Genomic DNA, 23,636 nt, shown 5'->3' on the forward strand with positions numbered 1-23,636 from the left:
CAGAAGTGGATAACTCATGCTGTTAAATGATATTTCAGAACCAGTCATATTTAACAGGTAGTCATTGTTTTAACACATCCAGAAGTTGTCACCAGCCTTCATTAGATGCTAATTATTTGGAACTATTAGATGCTAGCTATTTGTAAAATTGGTTCTTTCCCTGCAGTAGGCTTTTTCATATCAGCTGTAAAATACTGATTTCTGTACAGTATAATTAGAAATATGATTGATAATTTTTAAATTTTTTTTAAAGGTGATGATGATGAGATTCCACAGGAATTGCTACTGGGAAAACATCAGCTTAGTGAGTTGGGTAGTGAGTCTGCAAAAATCAAAGCAATGGGCATTATGGACAAGGTACATGATCATAGTCTTTTAACTCTTTTTGAATATGTAATTTTTTATAAACATACAAAAGGTTATGTTCACTGCAGTAACATTCCAACCTCTTCAAGTGTCCAAGTGACAGATGCTGTGGAGAGTTGTGCTTCTGCTGACTTAGCTGAAGTGCTTTAAAAGTTACAGCTTCTTAACTGTTGCTGTCTCTGAAGCTGAGACTTTTCTTTTTGAATGATTCTTCTCTGTCAATGCTGACTATATTCCACTGTGTAATACATATCCCTGAGCAGTAAAATCTAAAATAATTAATCTACTTTCACAAAAGCATGTCAACTTTATAGGCTTTGCTCTTTACTGCTGGTGTTGAGCAACCACAGTGAAGCAGAACCTGCTGGCAAAGTAAAAAAAATCCATCCTTTCTGTTATATGCCATCAGTGCAATGTAAATGTATGATGTACAGCCAGTGTCACACCGATTTGTCTGCTTTCTCCCTCTCTCCAAAAATGCCTTTCAAGCTTAGAGGATTTAACACCTTAGGTGATACTAAGATTTATTTTCTGTAGACTGCATATTATGATTTCTTTGCCACATAGTATGGTTTCTTTGCCATGCTCCTCTTGTTTTCAGGTCAAGGGAACTTTTTATTAGTGCAAACTATTATCACACCCCTAGCAACAATGTCCTTGCTTTCCTTATCCTTGCCTTTTGCAGTCTTATGTTAAATTCTCACTTTGCTTACTCATGACTGTGTTTATGAAGTGTCTGTATCACCTCTTATTGTAATAGTCACTCTGAAGGGTTTTCTTTAATCCAAAACTATTCCTGAACTTTCTTCAGTCTCACTACTTTCCTCTGTAGTGAGTTGTCAGCCTGAGTGTGTCTTTCTGGAGAGTTCTCACCCTTAACATCTGTAGGCTATTTTTCACAAAAACATGCCTAGATGTATACCTAAAATCAGCATTTTGTTCCTTCTAAAGATGAGTTCCAGTAGTAACAGTGAAAGTAACTCTTCTAGAGTTTATCATATTCTACAAATTACTTAATCGTAATTGTAAGTAAGTGAGTTTTAGGTACTTTTTTCAGCATGCTAATTCTTCAAACTGATATTAAGAATAGATTTCATTTTTATTAGCACTCAAGTATCAGGGAATTTTATTTCTACTTGTTCATGGAATTTGGATTTTCTCCTAATAAAGCTCTATATGGTTGGTTAGAATTCGTGATTGATACTTGAATTTGATAAATTTCTGTTTCTAGAAGCAGAAGTGCATAACTATATAACATCAGTTACAGATACACATTTTTAAGTTTATTTCTATGGTTTTTTTGGGTTGAAAATGCAATTTGATTACAATTTTGGAATATATTTCACCTGATTCAGTTATGTTATCAGCATTCTCAGTTGTTCTGTGACAGAAACCACAGCAGATCCAATTTGCTTACAATTTAAGTGTTTCAGAGTATACAGCAAGTTCAGTCTTTCATGCGTGGACACTCTTTTCAGCAGTTTGGAAGCATTTATGTTGCGGCAGTTGTTTCATGTGTTTCTTTTCTTGTTTTAGCTGTCAACAGATAAAACAGTAAAAGTCCTGAATATTTTGGAGAAGAATATTCAAGATGGATCAAAGCTCTCTACATTACTTAACCATGTGAGTTTCAAATCACATAATTTCACAACATTGTGTAGAACAGAGTTGTCTTCACTTTAGTCCTGTTTAGTGATACTTTCAAATACTGGGTATAGGTGTGAATGGAATTTTTTGTGTAATATGTGTGTGACTGAGATTGCCAAATTTTAAGATTTGAAGTTAAATCCAATTGATTAACTTTCTTCAGTACTAAACATGTTTTGCTATAGTACTGATAACTAATGTGTATTGGAAGCAACTTTTCTTTTGTTTTAATTCTAAATACTATGGTTTTGTCCTGAAGTACTCATAGTAACTGGTGTAATTTGCACTGCTGGACGTCTCATTGCTACTTTAGAATGTGTCCATAAAAAATCCCTTACACAATGAAAGGAATACAGCTTTTATGTAGAATGTATTCTCCTGAGGATCAGGAAAGAAGGAAGTGTTTTGCTTAAGTCTGTTCTTACACTTCCAAATAAAAGTTGTCAATGTAAACAAAATTACCAGGAAGTTTAAGATTTTAGGGGATTTTGTCCTGACATACCTAGATCTATGTGGGGATTTGTATGTTTTATGATATACCACGACATATGGTATTTCACTTATTTCTTTATTTCTACACTTCCTATTCAAAGCAGTATTCTAGCAAGAGCAGAGTTTATTAATTTTATGGGAAAATAACCTTGATCTGCAGAAACAGACAGTATTTATATTGGAAAGGAAGAATTGGAACTTGCAAATGATAACTAGAGACATATTATTTGCACCTAAATACTTTTATCTAGATAGTTTGTAGGGTTTTTCAGGTTCCAGCATAGGATATGTTCTGAGTGTTTTTAGCAATATGAAAAGTCAGGGTGAAGAAGGTGCTGGTTTACTTGCTCTTCCTCACTGTGAGTAAGCCTTAATGCTAACACTTAGAAACTGATATTTTTCTTTTAGCTTTTTGTAGTAAAACTCAAGATTATTAAGCAATTAATGAAATTGTCCAATTTAGAAACATATATTTGATTAAAAAAAGAAGCAATCTTCAGCCAAATAAGTTTTAGATTTTTTCCTAAAACCTATTAAAAATTATTCAAATCACTGTGGTAAAAGAAAGCCCCTGCTGAGAGGTAAGCTGACTTCTTTTACTGTGCAGTGAAGATCTCCTGTATCCATGGCAGAATGCACTTGCATATTCTTTTTATTTCCAAGATTAATGGGCAAGAAGAAAACACAAAATATTTAAACCTACTTGGGCTTTTTTCTTAGCCTCGTCTCTGTAAGGAGCAAAGTACTTAAAGCCATTCTGTGCAAGAAATTTACAGGAATCTCCTGACTTCCAGATTTCTGGTGATTTTGCAAATATACATATGCATAAAGCACTGTGGTACTGTTTTAGATTCTCTTACCTGAAGGGAGAAAGTTAATACAGTTTCACCAACCCATTAATTTTTACAAAGAAATCCAGTAGTTTTGTACTATGTCGCCATATAGGCAAGAAAGATTCTTATTTTTTGTAGGCTATGTCTTTACCAGAGAACCTGTGAAAAATTTTACCTAGTTTTGCGATAAACATTGTTATTAAAATATTTAAGTAGTGCTGAGTGATCATAAATAACCTCATGTATGTTTGTTTTTGTAAGTTGCACAAACACAAAAATACAGAGATTCTGTCCCCTGTGCTAAATCTAAATTGACATATTTGATAATACATGTTTTAAACCTGTTGCTAAGAGATGGGTTGGTCTGTGAAGCAGAGAAAGTCATACACTTAAGAATTTCATGTGACTTGTAATAGTCTTTTTGTGTAAGAATTCCCTCTAGTGGCAGTAATTAGACTGATGAAAGCAGCAACTGGTGTCTGTAGGCCCCTGAAGAAAACACTAGATGAATGAGTTCAGATTTTGCTTAAGGTACATCAGTGTTCGCTTATGTATGTGGCAGTCTTTCCTCATAGTGCTTCCCAATGATACACAGAAAGCTTCTTTGTGTTCTAGCAGAAGAATACAGTAAGACTTTGAAGAATTGTAACTTAAGGTGTCATATTACAAACATGTGGCTAGTAAAACAAACAGTTGATTTCTAAACCAAACTATTTTAGTATCAAAATCCCCACATTTTATAGTGCATTTATATATGTGTTTTAAAGGAATGTTCACACTCTCCTGTTTTTCCTGCCTGTTTCAGAACAATGACACTGAAGATGAGGAGAGATTATGGAGAGATCTTATTATGGAAAGAGTGACAAAATCTGCTGATGCTTGTCTTACTGCTGTCAATATTATGACATCACCAAATATGCCTAAAGCTGTATATATTGAGGACGTAATAGAAAGAGTAATTCAATACACAAAATTTCATTTGCAGAACACTCTCTATCCTCAGTATGATCCCGTGTATAGAGTGGATCCTCATGGTGGTTAGTATGCTGAGAAATTTTAAGTCATCTTTCCATACTAAAAAAATCTTTTCACAGTAAAAAAAACCCTAAAAACATAATCCACTCTTTCATGATACAACTTTCTGGATTAAAATTTTTATATGCAACTCTTATGCTGATAGTTCTTCCATATCACATATAGCACACTAGTAATGCTAGTAATATTTTGTGTTAGTCTAAGGATGATGATGTGTAGAGTAAAAAAAATAACTTAGTCATACAACATGTTGGTTTACTGCAATAATGTCAGTGCAACCAAAGTATTTAGAAGTTTGTCTGAGGTTCAGCTTCAGTGTGTAGTTATTATATATAGTTATAATTTCTCTGTATATAATTAATTTTTTTCATTGAAAACTGTTTAGCATATAGCATTTAGTTGTCATATACATACCTCTAGGTACAGGTGTGCAACTTCAAGAACCTTCTTAAAAATTATGAATCCAGAACTTAAAGCAATTATGGAAAGTTAGTATCACTTGAAATTCTTGCTTTCTGGTTGATGCTACTGAGCAGTTTTTATTCTGTGAGTAATTGCTTTTACAAAGCTATAGTCAAGCAGTTGTTTTGGGGACACTTTTTGAGAAGGATGATCTTTATCATATTTGATATGAAACATTAAGAAAATTAATGAAAACACTTCTTATTTTCTAGGTGGTGTTTTAAGTTCAAAAGCAAAACGTGCCAAGTGTTCCACGCACAAGCAAAGAGTTATAGTGATGTTGTATAACAAAGTTTGTGACATTGTAAGCAGTTTGTCAGAGTTGCTAGAGATACAGCTCCTTACTGATACAACAATTCTTCAGGTAAGTTTTATCAGAAGAATTCCACCTGAGAATGATTTTTTTCCTAGAGAGAATGCAAAGTATAGAATCATAGAATCATAGAATCATAGAATGGTTTGGGTTGGAAAGGACCTTAAAGATCATCTAGTTCCAATCTCCTTGCCATGGGTAGGCACACCTTCCACTAGATGGGGTTCCTTAAAGCCCCATGTAACCTGTCCTTCAACACTTCCAGGGATGAGGCTTCCACAGCCTTCCTGGGCAACCTGTTCCAGTGTCTCGCCACCCTCACAGTGAAGAATTTCTTCCTAATGTATAACCTAAATCTCCCCTCTTCCAGTTTAAAGCCATTACCCCTTGTTCTATCACTACATGCCTAGTTAAAAAGTTTCCCCCCCAGCTTTCCCATAGCCCCTTCAGGTACTGGAAGGCTGCTGTAAGGTCTCCCTGGAGGCTTCTCTTCTCCAGGCTGAACAACCCCAACTGTCTCAGCCTGTCTTCATAGAAGAGGTGCTCCAGCCCTCTTGTCATCTTCATAGCCCTCCTCTGGGCTTGCTCCAGGAGCTCTATGTCCTTCCTGTGTTGAGGGCTCCAGAGCTGTATGTCGTACTCCAGGTGGGTTCTCATGAGAGCAGAGTAGAGAAGGAGAATCACCTCCTCAACCTGCTGACCATGCTTCTTTTGATGCAGCCCTAGACACTGTGGCTTTCTGGGCTGCAGGTGCACGTCACTAGCTCGTGTTGAGCTTTTCATCAACCAACGCCCTCAGGTTCTTCTCCTCAAGGCTGTTCTTAATGCATTCTCTGCCCCTGTACACACAAATACCTGTATTTGTGACCTTGAACTTGGCCTTGTTGAACTTAATGAGGTTGGCATGAGCCCATGTCTCAAGCCTGTCAAGGTCCCTCTGGATGATCTCCTTTCCCTCCAGCGTGGCGACTACACCACACAGCTTGGTGGTGTCAGCAAACTTGCTGAGGGCTGCACTCAATGCCACTGTCAGTGTTTCTTACAAAGATGCTAAACAGCACCAGTCCCACTACTGATCCCTGAGGAACGCCACTCATCATTGGTCTCCATTTGGACATCAAGCCACTGATTACTAGTCTCTGAGTGTGACCATCCAACCAATTCCTCATCCACCGAGTGGTCCATCCATTGAACACGTATCCTTACAATTTTGAGTCCAGGATGTCGTGCGGGACAGTGTCAAATGCTTTGCGCAAGCCCATGTAGATGACATCAGTTGCTCTTCCCTTGTCCACCGATGCTGTCACCTCAATAATAAAAGACCACCAAATTTGTCAGACATGATTTGGCCTTGGTGAAGCCGTGTAGGTTGCCACCAACCACCTCCATATTTCCATGTACCTTAGCAGAGCCTTCAGGAGGATCTGCCCCATTCTCTTGCCAGGCACAGAGGTGAGACTGACTGGCCTGTAGTTCCCTGGGTCTTCCTTTTTCCCCTTTTTGAAAATGGGGGTTATGTTTCCCATTTTCCAGTCAGTGGAAACTTCACCAGACTTTCATGACTTTTCAAATATGATGGAAATTGGCCTGCAATTTCATCTGCCAGCTCCCTTATGAACCACGCATGGACTTTGTGCACTTTAAGGTTCTATAGATTGTCTCAAACCTGCTGTGCTCCCACAGTGGGGGGATCTTCCTTTTCCCAGTCTCTGCCTTTGCCTTTCATGACTTGGACAGCATGGTCAGAGCCCTTACCAGTGAAGACTGAGGCAAAAAAGCCTTTGAGTACCTAAGCCTTCTCCATATACTGCACAAGAAGGTCTCCTGTTTCCTTCTGGAGAGGACTCACGTTTTCCCTGTTCTGCCTCTTATCACTGAAGTACCAGTAGAAACCCTTCTTATTACCCTAGATGTTCATGGCTAGTTCTCTGTCTGCTTGGACAACTTCTTTGTATTTCTCCCCCGATACCTGTTCCTGTTTACACCCTCTGAAATCTTTCTTCTTATGTCAAAAGAGTGTCAAGCAGCTCCTTGTTCATCCATGCAGGTCTCCTGGCATTCTTTCCTGCCTTCCTATGAAATCAGTACAAACTTTTGAATTACTAACATGAGAATGACTGCTTTGTTGTGTAATAAGTAATCTGCAGAAGAAGAATATATCATTATTAAATCTTTAATGGCTTTTCCTGTACACTTAGAAAAATGTAACCTCATTGTATTCAAATGCAGAATCATAGAACCATTTAGGTTGGGAAAGACCCTTAAGATCATTAAGTTCAACCATAAATCTAACAATGCCAAGCCCACCACTAAACCAGGTCCTTAAGTGTCTACATGACTTTTAAATATCTGTTGAGTTGGTGCCTCAACTACATCCCTGGGCAACCTGTTCCCATGCTTGGCAGCCAGCCCTTCCAGTGAAGATTTTTCTAGTGTCCAATCTGAACTTTCCCTGGCACAACTTGAGGTTGTTTCTTCTCATCCTTAAATTTGTTATTTGGGAAAAGAGACTTTTTCTCCAGTATCCTTTAATAACTTCATTTGCAAATAATGTGAAGTTTTACATCTTGCTGAATACCTTATCTGCTGAATGAATAACCTACTTGGGAAAGTGCATAAATATGTTTGCTAGTCAAATATACTTAAAATCATTTATTTCCATTGGTAGGTATCATCTATGGGAATAACACCTTTCTTTGTAGAAAATGTCAGTGAACTACAGTTATGTGCCATCAAATTAGTGACTGCAGTAAGTACTTTTTAATTTGCAGTTTTATGTTCCTGTGCTTCTGAGAGTTATTAGGGAATTTACACAGGCTGTATTTTCTCTCTGGTAAAGAATTAGAGATCAGTACTAATTTTATTCTTGCATAATTCTATAGTTTGTTTAATAATCTAGAAACAAAAATAAATCTACCTGGGGTGCCCCTACATGCAGAGTACTATATAGGAAGAAATACCCTACTTGAGCAAGGAAATTCTTAATTTTTGTTATGTTATTAAAAGTGTAAACAGAAACACCTTCCTCTTACCTATCCTTTCTTGTCTTAAGACATCTTAGCAATGTGGTTTTCCTTATTTCCTATGTTAAGACTTGTGTTTATGCAATGGAATGTCTTATCAAAACTAGTAGGATACTTGTATGTAAGAGAATAAATTATTTTCCAAAGAAGTGGCTATGTGAACAATTCATGGGGCAGATAAAGTACTATTTCAGTGCAATACAGATGCATTTATTCAAGTGGTAGTTTTCCATCTTTGTAAGGATGATAGATACTACAGTATTCTCTTCTACTAAAGGAGGAGCATTCCGTCCTGTAAACAGAAGGAGTATTTTGTGTAAAGCAAACATTAAATATTAGGATGTGAAGTAAAACTTTACTCAAATGTGCTCTACAACTGTATGTAATTTGTTACCATGGAGTTTTGCTCTGTACCAGAGTCTGAAAGCTCAGTATTTCACTGTTTGACTTTCCTATACAGTGCATTCTACCACTGACATAGTTTTTTAACAGAAGGTATTTTTAGGAGCTATTACACATTTATGTTATTTCAATTTTTTTTTTAATCTGTATTTGTAGAAGTTTTGATGTATTTATAAATAAATACTTGCTTTGAAAAAAAATGGATCAGAAAAGGTATGCATTAATTATAATCTTTCATGTGAAGTGCATGTCTGTATATAAATTTGAGCAATATATTTAACTAGCAACATTTTATGTAACAGTAAATAATTTTCTGACAATCATATCACTGTTAAATAGGTGTTCTCCAGGTATGAAAAACATAGACAGTTAATACTAGAAGAAATTTTCACTTCCCTTGCAAGACTACCAACTAGCAAGAGGAGTTTGAGAAACTTCAGGTAATTTTTCTGACATAGATTAATAACTAGTAGAAAGCAGCATTTACACTTCTGTAGGATTTTAGGCCTCGGTATTAACTACTACTTTAAAGGCTGATATTTAAAACAAGAGCAATTGCCTGACAAATGTCTTATAGTAATCACTGTTTCTTATGTCATATTTGTGCCTGCTTAAAAAAAAAAACAAATATTTTTTGATTCATTAAGGGTGTAAATGCGTGTGATGTTAGTGTGCATTCAGAATTTTTTTGTTGGAAAATTCTTTAGTTCTGTTTGCATGGAGTTAGATAATTTCTTCATTGCTAAAATTTAACAGGAAAATTCCAGGTGAATTTATTTGAGGAAACACTCAAGTCTTTGCAGAAAGGAGATCAGTATAATCTTGCTTTTAATTAGTTTCATTGAGGAACTACTCTGTTCTCATTATCTGTCCTTTATGCGCTTCAGCTAGGCATCAGTGCAACTTCAGAACAATAGTGTAAGTGAAGGTTCAATCCTAGTAACTATCTGACCTGAGCTGAATTTTAACTGAATCTTTTTTCAGTTAAAATTTAGGTTGGGACACTTCAAACTATTCTAATTCAAATTATTCTACTGATGTTGTGGTTTATTTTGTTTCTTACTTGCATTCATCTTGCCTTCAGAAATAGACAAATTGTCAGTTAAAGATTTTGTCTAAACAGGAAATACACTGAAACTTTGAAGTTGATTCAGTGAAGCTAATGTTAACTTAAGTGTTTGTTGCTAGTATTTTCTGTTGTTTGGTTATAGATATCAGAGAGATCTAGCAAGTAGGAAGGTGGTAGTGTAGGACCGTAAGTGGTAGATAGCTTTTTTGAATTAGGACCTGTACCAGAAGGAAGACACTGTCTCAAGACCACAATGACTGCACTGTTAATCTGTGGAGTTCTAACTCTGGTCTGATAGGAAAAGTTTTTTCGCTCTAAAAATAGTCAAAGATAATAATTGCAGTCTGTTCTGTGCCCAGTTAGTATTTTGGTCATCTGGGGAGAAGGAGGTCAGGGATTATCACCTTTTTATATTGTCAAGGGTGGCACTGGGTGGTGTTCGTCACAAAGTCACAGAACCATCGCCGTTGGAAAAGACCTCTATGATCACCTTGTCCAACCATCCACCTGTGTACTCGTGGTTTTTTAATTAAAAAAAAAATAATAATCACAGGAGTGGGTGAAAACAACTTATTCAGTGGAGATATTTGGAAGTTTGGGTGGTATTGAGGGGGAGGGAGTGTCAGTGCTGCATGGGGAGGTGGAGGAGAAGTTATCCCCAGCCACCCCCCGCCACAGTCACACCAGCAGTATCACGATGCCAGTGAAGGCCAAGCCCCGTGCCAGGGCCACAGGTATCACAAGGACACCCTACCCCAGGTCCTCAGCAGTGAGGGGAGGCGAGGGGGACCCCACGCTCAGCACCTGAGGAAGAGGCACTGCCAGTTCTGGCGGTTTCAGGGACCCATAGTGTCCAAAAATGGCAGTTTTAGGGGTTTCATAGCAGATGAGGTGGACAGTCTGGCAGGCTTCTAGGGGGGTCCCACAGAGGGCACAGCTGGGGCTGTAGCTGCTGTCCTGCAGCCCCTGCAGGTCTGACTGCACCATGCTCACCTGGTGGCCCGTGCCAGGCAGTAGACGTTGACCCCGTGCTTGAAGCAGAAGAGGTTGGTCACCATGCACTAAGGGCACTTGCACAAGCTCATAGTGAGGAGCAGAGGGGGACCCTCCCATCCCACCACTGCCCACCAGGGAAGATCCAGGCATCTGGCCCCACTCATGGGTTCCAGGTGTATGTATGAGTAAACACCATACTATTTCTGCAGTTATGTCATGGGAGAAATGTGAAGTGTATTCGTACTGGATTTACCAATTTAAAGACACCTGAAATTCAAAGTCTTGTTATGCTACCTCAGATTGCCAGAGGTGTAACTCTTGCAGAAGTCAATCTATGTCATAGTTACTACTTCCTGTTGTTTAAAAATCCTGCACGTTTCACGTACCTTAAATGATATATAAATAATAAATTGTTAGGGCAACAGGTGTATTTTTTTTGTGCGTTGTGTTGAAAATGGATATGGCATAATTCATAATAAGCCAATTAGTTAGTGCCTTAGCATGTAGGTGTTTGATTTATTAAATACTCCTGTAGAATTTTCAACTGCTGAACTTCAGATACTTTGCTAGCCCATCTGTGGGCTGTTCCAGTTCATCTCTTCTGCCTGAGAATAATACTGGTTTTGTTAGGCCAGATCTTGCACTGCATAAGAGAGAAGCAAATTACTAGATAAGTGTCTAGACCATAGACTTCTAGCTGTAGTAACTATTTTACAAATGTATTATTTTGAACCATTTTTCTTAATTTTTTTGTTTAGTTTTAGTGTTAATGCTATCTTTTCTTATTAACAGGTTAAACAGCAGTGACACTGATGGAGAGCCTATGTATATTCAGATGGTAACAGCACTAGTTCTGCAGCTTATTCAGTGTGTGGTGCATTTACCATCAGTAGAAAAAGATTCTAATTCAGAGGAGGAGTCAAACAAGAAAGTATGATATTTTTTAAAAGTCTTTTTCGTGTGTGTGTATGCAGGAATGACTGTGTGTGTTTGTAGGTATAATATTTTATTAAGTTGCTCTAGTAATCAAACATTGTAATTTTATGTCTGCTGTACTTATTAATACATGGGGAATGCTGATCTGGAAATCATATTTCTGTATATAATAAAATAATAGCTAAATATATGTTGTTATTTATAGGTGGATCAAGATGTGCTTATTACTAACTCATATGAAACAGCCATGAGAACAGCACAAAACTTCCTTTCTATTTTCCTTAAGAAGTAAGTACTGTTGCATTCTTTAGCTTATTGACCAAACCAACTCCAAATAAAGTCCGTCATACCTTAAGACAAACCTAACCACTTTGCTATGCTAAACACATACTCAATGAAGTTGTTTATAGCAATATACTCCATAGATTCCAAAGAGAGCTACCAATTTGCACACAAATTTTTATGGAACAGAAGTTGTGCAGAGTATTTATACATTTAAGAACGTGTTTGATAGCTCATGTAAGATTATTTTATTAGGGGTACGTTACTCATCTGAATCTTGAAAGAGATATCTTTGTAAATACTCAAAAGGTGAATTCATATTCATTCAGTCATCAAAATGGCAAAGATACTAAAGACCTAGAAATTATTTTATCTTGGCTAAAGTTAGGAGTGTCTGTAGATCAACAGTGAAAAAAAATAGTATCTGTGAATAACCAGAGGCTTTCCAAGAATAATTCCTGAGGGTTTTATTGGGTTAATTTCTACTCTTGAGTCAAAAGGCTATTTAATAGTCATCTTATGGTGTGTCTGCATACTTCTGGGATCATTAAGTTAGGATGCCATGTGTTAAGTGAAACACTCTCAAGTATGTTGCCTTTTGACATTTTTTTTCTATGTTCTGATTTTAATCTGTGTGGAGCATATTACTGAGATGCCTTATCACTGTCAGATAAATCAGACCAATCTTAGGGAATATAGACACAACAGTTCCTAAATACCTCCCTCCAGCTTGAGCTTTACAATTTTACCTACTCATCCATCCAAGTTAATGCACACTTTAACTCAAAGCAATAAATAAAAAAATCTTAGAAACAAAATTCTATTATTGTGCATTAGCTGCTTTACTTGCAGTGCAGCGTGAAGTGATAATTGTTTAAACTATTTCTCTGTAAATTAATAAAGCAATTTTTCTTCTATTATGTCAGGATTTGTTTTAGAATTTCACCTAGCTTCTTCCCATTAAACATTAGATTACTTCTGTTTCTGTCAGAAGAAAAGCTTAAATAGCTTTTAAATTTTATTTAAATTAAAATGTTTTTTATTTTAAACAGGTGTGGCAGTAAACAGGGGGAAGAAGATTACAGGCCATTGTTTGAGAACTTCATTCAAGATCTACTTTCGACAGTCAATAAACCAGAATGGCCAGCTGCAGAGTTGCTGCTTAGCTTACTAGGAAGGCTGTTGGTAAGGGGATCCTTGTTTTAAACTATTATATTAGTTAATTTCTTATTACAATGCAGAATTGCTTATTTCAGCTGAAACTATTACAAGCACGCTTTCTGATTGTTGACAAGCTTGTGACATTTAAGGATTCTCTTACATGTATCACTACTATGTAATACATAGATAATAAAATTTGGATTATAGGATCATTGCTATGAAGTTGCTAACGATCATATGTATACAGCCTGTCATGCAAGTCCACTTCGACTATTCCAGTACATTTTCAATATGGAAAAATGCCATTATATAGCATCTATTAAGTGTAGATACTCATTTGGAATGAGTTCAGACTAACAGCTGTAATTATTCATGTTAAATATCTTCTCAAAATTATTACTTTAGCTTAGAACCTGAAAACAATTAAGTAATTTGGTTTTTCACAAATAGTAGCATTTACTTATATTTTACCAAATATTAATACCTTTTTTGACACACTTTATGAGAGTAGTTCTTCACTGTTACAATGCAATTAACATAGTAATTTGAGCTGTTTCTTGGAAAAATATGTTATGCTTCACTTCCTGGTACAATGTAGCTGTCTTTATACTTGTGTGAATAATTAAAAGTTGCATTATGGTGCATTAGATCTAAGGTGTTGCAAAGAATGTCTGCTGTACTGGTTGTCCAGTTCATTTTATGAAAAAATACTTTAGAAAACATAAACTCCAACAAGCATATTTGGAGAGACAGAGAGAGAGACAACAAAGGAAGAAGCATTAATGTAAAATAAGTAGTGTATCTGTGATGTAATAGAATTTTGCATAAATTTTATGCAGCATGGAAGTTAGGCGGAGTTTTTAATAAGGTCAAGCAATCTGTTGTGAAAAGAATTGCAGTTGCACAAATAAATATTTGTTTTAACGGTTTATTCTGTTTTTCTTAGGTTCACCAGTTCAGTAACAAATCTACAGAAATGGCATTAAGAGTGGCATCGCTTGACTATCTTGGAACTGTAGCTGCAAGACTGAGGAAAGATGCAGTCACTAGCAAAATGGATCAAGGATCTATAGCCAGAATTCTCAAACAGGTGTGTGAAAGATCCCATAACAGCCAGATTGAGATGTAGCCATTCAGATACCTCAAAATGTTCAAGATATTTGAAAAACTGGCCTCGCGGAGAAATCGGTCTTCGTTGTTCAGATTTCTCAGTCAAATATACTCAGTTTATCTTATGTGTTAACTTATGTCCTCTTCCTTGCACCATCTCTGTAGTGATCATAGGAAGTGGTTAATGACAGTGATTGACCCAGTGTTGTTGTGACAATAACAGAGGAAATAATGGAGCAACAGCTGAATTCTATCCTAAGAGGCTTTAAAAATATGAATCTATGTGCTTTTGGTATCATAAAGTGGTAACTGAGCTTCTGGCACTCGTATACAGGTTTTAGAGAGTTAAATGATGCTCTTAGTTTATTGAACTGGACAGTGCTCTTAGTCATAGGATTTAGTTTTAGGTAGTCCTTGCAAGGAGCAGGAAGTTGGACCCAATCCTTATAGATCCCTTCCAACTTAAGATGTTCTCTGATTCTGTGAAACTGTGGGGCTTTTTTAAAAAAAACTGGACTTGCATCTGTCTTTAGAGTGTGTATTTGAATTTCTGCTATTGCTGCTCCAGATCTGCAAGGATGGCAACAATTATCAAAGCAATGTACACATTTGTGCTCTAAACAGGACACGATATGATGAGAAAATCTCAGACCTTATACATCTTTTTAAAAATGCAGACTTGCACGTTTCTTATGGGTGCTATACATTTCTTTCTGAACTGTTCTCAGAATGATCCAAGGTTGAATAGTCACATAAAATTCATTTTCCTGTCAGTTACCTGAAAAGACTATAGATCTATTACATGTACTTTTAATGACTGTTACCAACTTAAGTTAAAGGAAAAATTACGCAATTTACAGGTATTCAAATAAAAAAAAGAAAATTCATCTAGTCCTTTATAAGGCTTGTACTTCCCATAACTTCTGTTGATTAGAATCTTCCACAATATATGATGTCAAATCCTATGTCCATGAATTAATATAATTAATACTTCTGTGTGTCAGAAGTACACAATTCTCCTCTGCTGGCATATTTTTCTTTCCTGCTAAATTAAATACTTTGACTTTATGAGACATTTCCTTCTATATCTGGTACCATTACTAGGATATTCCTGAGTGTTTATAACTCCCTCTACTGTGGTTAGGATTCATGACCCATAGAATTAGATTTAAGTGAAAATCTAGTATATTTTGACATTTTGTAATAGTAGATCTTTTTTTTTTTTTTAGAAATCTGCCATAGATTCTGTTGTTGATTTAAACACTTGTACATACCTTCCATTAGTTATCTCTTGATACACTGATATTCTGGACTTGAAACTGTACCTGTCTTCACTTGCTACACCTAATATTTTTACAAAGGGGGAAGTTATTTTCATTTCTTCAATGTTTCCCATACCTTTTTACTGTTCTCTGTTTCATGTATCGTGTTTTTTTTTACTTTTTTGCCTTTTATCCCTTGTTCACCTGAGAAATCACTGTTTTGGTGTTTAATATTGGTGAGACAGCTAGTTTAATCCTTGTTTCAATCTGCTATGTGTGGTTTAAGCCCTTTTTTTTTTTTTTCCATGACAGAGGATCTTCACACAAGATCATAGAATAAAACTTAATCAAATCAGCCAGTCTGTTTTAAAATCAGTCATATTCTATCCTTAACCTTTTTTTAGATTTTTAGAGCTACAGTCTAGTTTGTTTCAGTCTCTATGCAATTTATAAGTAATTGATTAAAAATTATTCATGTTCTTCAAGTATTAAAAGAACTAACTTGGAGTGTATGTGGACACGCAGATTTTTGAAGTTATAATTACCACTGTACAATGTTCTGTTTTAAAACTACCTTTCTACTTCTAACAGGTTTCAGGAGGAGAAGATGAAATTCAACAGCTGCAAAAGGCTTTGCTAGATTATCTGGATGAGAACACAGAAACTGATGCGTCATTAGTGGTAAATTTCAGCTTTCTGGTGTCAAGCATGTATAAAAATTATTTCAGTAACGTACTGAGTAAAATTATTTTCAGTTATAAATATTACAGCTTCAATGAAATTGTCAGCCTACCACATATCATGACGAATCTGTAATTTTTCCTTTTCTGTATTTCCTTTTGCGTTCTCTGCATCCTGCTATATTTTTTAGTTTTCTCGGAAGTTCTATATAGCTCAGTGGTTCCGTGATACAACTATGGAGACCGAGAAGGCAATTAAATCTCAGAAGGATGAGGATTCATCTGAAGGAACTCACCATGCAAAAGATGTAGAGACCACGGGACAAATCATGCACAGAGCAGAAAGTCGCAAAAAGTTTCTTCGCAGCATCATTAAAACTGCTCCATCTCAGTTCAGTACATTGAAGTATGTTTCAGTACCACTTATTTCTTTATTAGCCATGCATTTTGTGTTTTAAATATTTTTTTATAAACATGTCCTAATGAACACGTGGAATTTGTTGCAGGATGAATTCTGATACCGTGGACTACGAGGATGCGTGTTTGATTGTTCGCTACTTGGCCTCTATGAGGCCGTTTGCCCAGAGCTTCGATATTTATTTGACACAGGTAAACTCTGCCAGAAGTCTTAGTGCAGTGAAACACTGTTGGTTTCTGATTGCAAACACACTTGCAGCAGTATGCCGTATCTGTTCATTGTTGAGCACAGGTATTTAACAGGCCATGTTAACACCATGTGCTTTCATATTCTGTGTTGATCGCGTAAGTGATTATGTTTCTTTTTCTTGCATGCAATTTGTGTGTCACGTTGTACAGACATTATTTTGTTTCTCCTTATACGTGTATGGCAAAATCATTATCATTAGATGTACACAGTAAGAGGATAATTGTAAGATGTTTAAATAATGTTCACAGTTTCTGTAAGGTGCAGGCTTATTTGGTAATATTAACTCAGAAGGCTGAGCTTAATTTGATTTGAAAATGCAATCCAGCTTGGTTGGTTGCTTGCAGTGCATGCTGTTGTCACTTTGAAACTGTTTGACCAGTGTCGTTCCTTCACTTTTTTTGGGAGATGAGCACTAACATGTTGGCATGGTAACTTACATTGTTCTGCATACAGAGCCAATCTTAAAACTACTTCCCAAATCCAAATATTATCTTAAAAGAACCATGGTGAAAGCCACAACTGAATGGTGAAAGTAGGGTTTAAAATAAAGGGACTTAAAGTGACCATGTGGACCCTGTGTAAATCCTCTTTAGACCAGTTGTAAACATGTACCAAATCCTAGTAAATATCCGTGCTCAGTTATCAGTGCCATGGAAAATCACTTGCATGCACATTTCTACTGTCTGAGAATATATATCAAGTTTTTAGTAGACAGATATATTTATTTTAGTTAAATAGTTTGCATCTTACTCTGCTTCATTTTTGCCTGTTAAACATTGACTGCTACCTTCCCAATGCGATTGAATCTCTGTTTCTGTTTCTTTGCTAGATTCTGCGTGTACTTGGTGAAAATGCAATTGCTGTTCGAACAAAAGCCATGAAGTGTTTGTCTGAGGTCGTTGCTGTAGACCCCAGTATTCTAGCCAGGGTAAAAAAGGAAATACCCATCATGCACATAACATTCTTCTGCCATACTTGAAAGAAACCTTAATTTCTTACTCTGGATCTGTTTCATTTCTTCTTCGTAGCTGGATATGCAGCGAGGCGTTCATGGGCGGCTGATGGACAACTCCACCAGTGTACGAGAAGCAGCTGTGGAGCTGCTCGGCCGGTTTGTGCTCTGCCGTCCTCAGCTTGCTGAGCAGTATTATGACATGCTGATTGAAAGGATATTGGTACGGTGACTTCTCGTACTTGTGATAACACAAGTGGCACTGGGGAAAACAAAAAATAAGTAACTGAGTTTCTATGTTTGATAATATGGAATAGTGATCCCGAGAGTAAATTGTATCTTACTGTTTTGTCAGCATCATGCTTTTAAGACCAACCTTGTGAAGTGCATCACTTGTTTCCAGTGAGGCTTTGTTAGCATCAAAAAGTGAACATATATAGAAAATTGTACCTCGTAAGAACCAAGATTAAATTCCTTTTGATTCCTTTATTAAGGCATGAATTGGGTGAAATGAGGAGTTTTGACACATCTCTGAGGTCTGATACACAAGTCATAAGGGCAGTTCAGTAGTGTAGGTGATGAAGATAGATCTACAACACAGCAATCTTAAGATGCCATCTGTAATCCAAAAGAAAAAGATTAATCTACTTTGCTTTTCTATGCTGTTTTTAGTGTTTTAAAAGGCATCTTGTTAGAGTTTTTTAATGAAAAGTGTTGCTTGTCTGGACATTCAGATAAAATACAGTTTAATTTAACTGTAAAATAACCCTAGCACTTAGCATCCATGTCAGGTTTTTAGTGAAATACAACTAATTTTCTGTAGTTATATGATAAAACATGTTTGTGAAGGGTTTTAGAGGTACGTAGCCTCCTGTGCACATGAGTGCACATAAAGCAGTTCATCTTGACATGCAGGTTTAAGAGGTTTTGAATAAGGTTGTATGAAGTGAACCTCCTCATCTGTCTCCTTAGGTGAAGCCTAGGAAAATGGAAAAGGTTGCTGCCTGTTTCTTATTAATAAGATTTATCTGAAGGCTTGAAGTATTACAGTCCAGATCTACAAAGAATCTTTTGTGTTCCAACAAAGTAGCTAAAACATCATCAGATCTGGCTTGTAAGCTCTTGAATTAAGAAGTGAAATTATACATTTGCAAGATAATGAGCTCTTAGATGGGAGGGTGTAAATGGAGGAGGTGTTTCAACATTCGGGAGAATGAGGCAGAACCTTAGGAATTTTTGTAAATAAAGTGGTTCAAGTTATGCTGACCTTATGTATAAATGCACTCCAGAATATTTTTGTCACCTTTTCTAAATAAATTTTGCAAGTCAGATTGGGTTATCTTCAAATATTAATTCATGTAATACATAAATTAGTACTTATTTCTGATTCATTTTCAAGAGTGTAATGACTTTCTTTTCACAGGATACTGGTATCAGTGTCAGAAAAAGAGTCATAAAGATACTTAGGGATATCTGCATTGAACAACCAACATTTCCCAAAATCACAGAGATGTGTGTGAAAATGATTCGGAGAGTCAATGATGAAGAAGGCATTAAGGTAGAATGAAACCTATCCTGAAGGATCATCTTAATTACCATTATTTTACTGTTCTGTATTGTGACCAAAAAGAAAATCAAAAAAGTATTGCTTTGTTCCTTTGTAATATTTATGACTGTTACTCACTTCTGCTTTTTGAGAGCAAATATCTTAGCTTTCTAAAATGCTCTCTCTTGAAGACCTTGCTGATGAACAAAAGATGTTAAAAAGTTATTTTCTAGAGGATTTTTTTCTTCTGTGCTCATTTCACATTATTTCTGAATGTTTAGTGAGTCAGTTATTCACCTTAAAATGTTACTTTCGTGATCATACTCTACTCTTTGAGCAATATATACACAGAAGGGCACAAAAGTAAGATTATATGTTAAATCATAAACCTGACAAGGATGATTTTTTTTTTTTTAATTGGCAAAATATTTTTTAAGTTGCTTGGTAATAAAGAGCACACTTGTAATAATTTTGCATAAACTTTTGTAGGATTTGAAATCTGCAACTTTAAAGCTGCAGCATATATTTTTACCACTTGCATACATTAATCCCAAGTGGCTTTCTAAAAAGCCAGTTAATCAAGAAGTAGATAAGCAGCTGGATTCAAGGTGCTGCTGGGAAAGGAGGATTGCTTTGTTCTCTCTTCTCTTTCCCTTTGTCTTTCTAACAACATTAGAAAAAAAATTGGCATTATTTTCACTGTATTTATCTTTCCATGAATGAATGAGGAGAGCTTCCAACAACCATATGCCTAATGGGTAGTTTGGGAATAATTTTGTTTGCTGTCATTCTGTTCCATTTTTCCCTCCATCCAAAACATTGGAAGGCAATGTACTTCCTGAGTTTGACTAGAGAGACTTGTCTTCTCTCTCTTCCCCACCCTGTGACAGCTGTTTTGAAAACTAAAGTAATCTACCATTGCTTCTATTTCTGTGTAATAACTTACAATCTTGTGTTCAATTGTCAGCTTCTCAGGATACAGTGTCTTCCTGAGAAATCCAAACTAATTCAGGAAGGTGGTAACTCCATTTTCCGTAGCATCAGTTCCCAGTGATAATTTTGCTGAAGCTTGCCTAGAGGCCAGTGTAACTCCTGTAAGAGTAAATCTGGGTGTCTCACAGATAACATTTCTTACAACAGTGTCACTTAGGTTGGATAATTCCTTATGAAAAGTCATGCATCATCAACAATTCTATGGTATGGCTGTATTAGCAGCAATGCCTGTGTGCCAAGATACACTTATTTATTTAAGCTAATTTTTGTTTTCCTTCAGAAATTAGTAAATGAGACATTCCAGAAGCTCTGGTTTACTCCAACTCCACACCATGACAAAGAAGCAATGACAAGGAAAATACTAAACATCACTGATGTGGTATGTTAAAGGAATTTGAGTTGTGTGCAAAATTTCCTATGTTTTTACTATGTTTGAAGTATTATCCATTGTTTTTTAGAATGTGGTAATTTAATTGTCTGGAGGATTTCTTTTTATATCTCTTGGCATTGAATCTGTGCCAAAATTATTCAACTGATGGAAAAGGCTGCAGGAAACTCTAAATGGTCACTAATCTGCTGGGAATGGTACCTCGGACCACACTATATTCTGGTTGTTTAAAATACTTGCTCAGTTAAAACACAATAAATTATTATTACTTTTAACATTTACCAGGAGTTTCCAGTAGCAGCATATAGCTAAGCCAAACTAAGAAATTGTCTCTTAGAAGAAAATTTTCCTCAAACAGTTGATAACATTTATTCTGAAAGCTTAGTCAGCAGCTTTAAGAAATACAGGGTCACATTCTCCCTCAGGATAAACTAGTATCTGCATAATTGTACCTACTTTTTAGGAGCAGCAAATAGCATGTTTCCATAATAACAAAATCTATATCGAGTAAAATGCTTTAATTGTTAGTGAAAACATGTGCATAGAATCCCTATGCTGAGATGTTTTAATACCAATTATACAAAGATGTAAATAGCAAATAAAAATACTGCTTCATTACTTAAAATTTTAGGTTTAAATTTCATTGTGCTTTTCACTGTTTTTACATAATAGTAGTCTAGTGTGTGTTTTTTTCAAACTTAGAAGTCAGTCACTTTGATTTCAACTTCAACTTTTAACTCTCAGTTCTCCTGCCAGTTTTACTTTAGAGCCCCTGTTAGCTGTTCCTGACATAAGATGCCAGTGAAGGCTTGGTGTGTATATATAAAAATGAGCATATTAATATATATACACGCATACTCATTTTCAGTATGTCAGAATTGGATTTCTGCTTTAGTCTGTGCAAAATGTTCTCCAAAAGCAAAATTTGGTTTACATTAGAGCTAGCAATATCCAGTAGAATGTGCAGGCTTTGTGTTGTATGGACACAAATTCTGGAGTCACTTAAAAGCTGAGAACTGGTTTTCAAATGCAGAAGACAGTATCTGATCTCCAGAGGTGTAAAACCATTATGCCAAATGCATATGAAAATACATCTATGCATGTTTACTGTTTTTTTAAAATGGCATCTGTATTGAATTAATTTTTCCTCAGATGTCTTCTTTATTAACCACTTCATTCTCAAAAATACTTCTAGGTTGCAGCTTGTAGAGATACTGGGTATGACTGGTTTGAACAGCTTCTTCAAAATGTAAGTAATTAATTTTGAATATATGATACCATCATTATTAGACCTTTATCATTTATTTTGGTAGTAAAACACATAGAACTGGGATTACGAGAGCAGTCCTTCAGTGAATGCCCTTTAAACATCTGACCTTTTATTTAATCTTCAAGAGGGCAGTTTTCTTTATATCTGACACTTAGTTTCTGTATTACCATACGATCTGTTTGAAGAATACATGTGGTATGGGGGAGCTTTTATTTATTTGGTTTTAATTTCATACACTCCCCAGTAATCAGTGACATAACCTGTACTCCACAGCTAAGGTACTTAATTCTGAAATAAGGCATCTAGTGTAAAGATTATTTTTTAAAATGGCAGATCAGTGTATTTTCACATCCAATATGTTTGTTACACTGTTTATAGCAGTGTGAATCTTCAGAGTATGGGTTACTTCTATATTATATTTTAGTCTGATTTTTCTAATAATTGATCTTGATTTATTTGTGTCTCTTTAAGCTGTGTTATTATTCTCTTATGTATCTTGTCTACACTGGTTAATTTTCAGGCAAAAAACCCTTTTGAGTTTGCTTTAGCCTGAAGTGCCATATAGTATGGTCTCAATCCTTCTTAGATATTGAAAGATCTTCATGGACACAGTTTCAGTACCTGAAGTCATACAGAAGAAGGCGAACTGATTAAAATGTTCATAAAACTATGTTTCATCTTTATTTCATATTTTTGCTTATGGTCATAAACAACATTCCTTTTGAATTTACTGATTTTTTTTCCTAAGTGTTTTAAAATCCTTCTAACTCCTGTTAGTTATTGCTGTCAAGCATGACTACATTATTTTTTTCAGCATTATTTCTTTAAGCACAAAGTTTGCTTTTATCCCAATGCAAAGATCAGTATTTATTATTATTTTTAATTGCAGTTAATTTTTCTTTATTTCTCACACATTTTGGTTTAATTTTTTACTTCTCTGAATTCTTTCTCCCAGCACTAACTTTTATGGAGAAGTGAAATAAATACTTTTGTAGTGTGATATCCATGTGTATGTGTAGTAATTGTTTTAAAATCAGTGTAAATGAATGCATCCTTAATACTGAATAATTTTCTGTTTCATCTGCTGCAGTTGTTGAAGTCAGAAGAGGATGCCTCGTATAAACCTGTGAAGAAAGCCTGTACTCAACTTGTTGACAATTTGGTTGAGCACATTCTCAAGTATGAGGAGTCTTTATCAGGTAATATTATTTACAACCCAGTAGATTAACTCTTTTTAATTTTTTATGATACTGTAAGAATGGTTCAAAACATTACTGTTACAGAATTTCTGTTTACAAAACTGATGGTAATAAATCATTGCTTTTAGGTTCATTAAGAACTTTTGAGCACGTTATAATAATGAAGTTTCCCTAATTTTCACTAGCTAATAACAATAACAGAACTACTTTAAAAAAAAATTGTTAAAACTTCTAGATCACTAAAACCAAAACATATGTAATTAAATGTAATTAAATTGAGCCACGCGCTTATAATTGCTCAAATATACTTGGATTTCATACCATTTTTGTATTCTCTAATCTTTTGCAGATTCCGACAACAAAGGTGTGAATTCTGGTCGCTTGGTTGCTTGCATAACCACTTTGTTCTTATTCAGCAAAATCAGGCCCCAGCTAATGGTCAAACATGCCATGACCATGCAACCATACCTGACCACTAAATGTAGTGTAAGTAGAGAAAAATCAGTCTTTATTTTTCCCCAGATAATTAAGCATGAAAATTAATGGCTGTCT

At 35.7% G+C, this 23,636-nt stretch overlaps 1 protein-coding gene across 5 annotated transcripts in view; it reads left to right on the forward strand.

The window, feature by feature from the left end:
• The window catches only part of NIPBL (NIPBL cohesin loading factor), a 151,495-nt gene that overhangs the window by 113,945 nt on the left and 13,914 nt on the right, over positions 1-23,636 (forward strand). For all 5 annotated transcript variants that reach the window (XM_051642398.1, XM_051642402.1, XM_051642400.1 and 2 more), the window contains 20 exons: positions 254-357; positions 1,903-1,989; positions 4,144-4,375; positions 5,048-5,199; positions 7,817-7,897; positions 8,913-9,013; positions 11,431-11,569; positions 11,780-11,862; positions 12,909-13,041; positions 13,964-14,107; positions 15,981-16,070; positions 16,261-16,475; positions 16,576-16,678; positions 17,566-17,664; positions 17,765-17,911; positions 19,112-19,246; positions 20,508-20,606; positions 21,811-21,864; positions 22,976-23,084; positions 23,434-23,570. In XM_051642398.1, coding sequence (XP_051498358.1) covers positions 254-357; positions 1,903-1,989; positions 4,144-4,375; positions 5,048-5,199; positions 7,817-7,897; positions 8,913-9,013; positions 11,431-11,569; positions 11,780-11,862; positions 12,909-13,041; positions 13,964-14,107; positions 15,981-16,070; positions 16,261-16,475; positions 16,576-16,678; positions 17,566-17,664; positions 17,765-17,911; positions 19,112-19,246; positions 20,508-20,606; positions 21,811-21,864; positions 22,976-23,084; positions 23,434-23,570 — 2,444 coding nt within the window. The remainder of the gene's footprint in view (positions 1-253; positions 358-1,902; positions 1,990-4,143; positions 4,376-5,047; positions 5,200-7,816; positions 7,898-8,912; positions 9,014-11,430; positions 11,570-11,779; positions 11,863-12,908; positions 13,042-13,963; positions 14,108-15,980; positions 16,071-16,260; positions 16,476-16,575; positions 16,679-17,565; positions 17,665-17,764; positions 17,912-19,111; positions 19,247-20,507; positions 20,607-21,810; positions 21,865-22,975; positions 23,085-23,433; positions 23,571-23,636) is intronic.

Source organism: Apus apus, chromosome Z (genome assembly GCF_020740795.1).
Source record: "Apus apus isolate bApuApu2 chromosome Z, bApuApu2.pri.cur, whole genome shotgun sequence".
Classification (NCBI taxonomy): Eukaryota; Metazoa; Chordata; class Aves; order Apodiformes; family Apodidae; genus Apus; species Apus apus.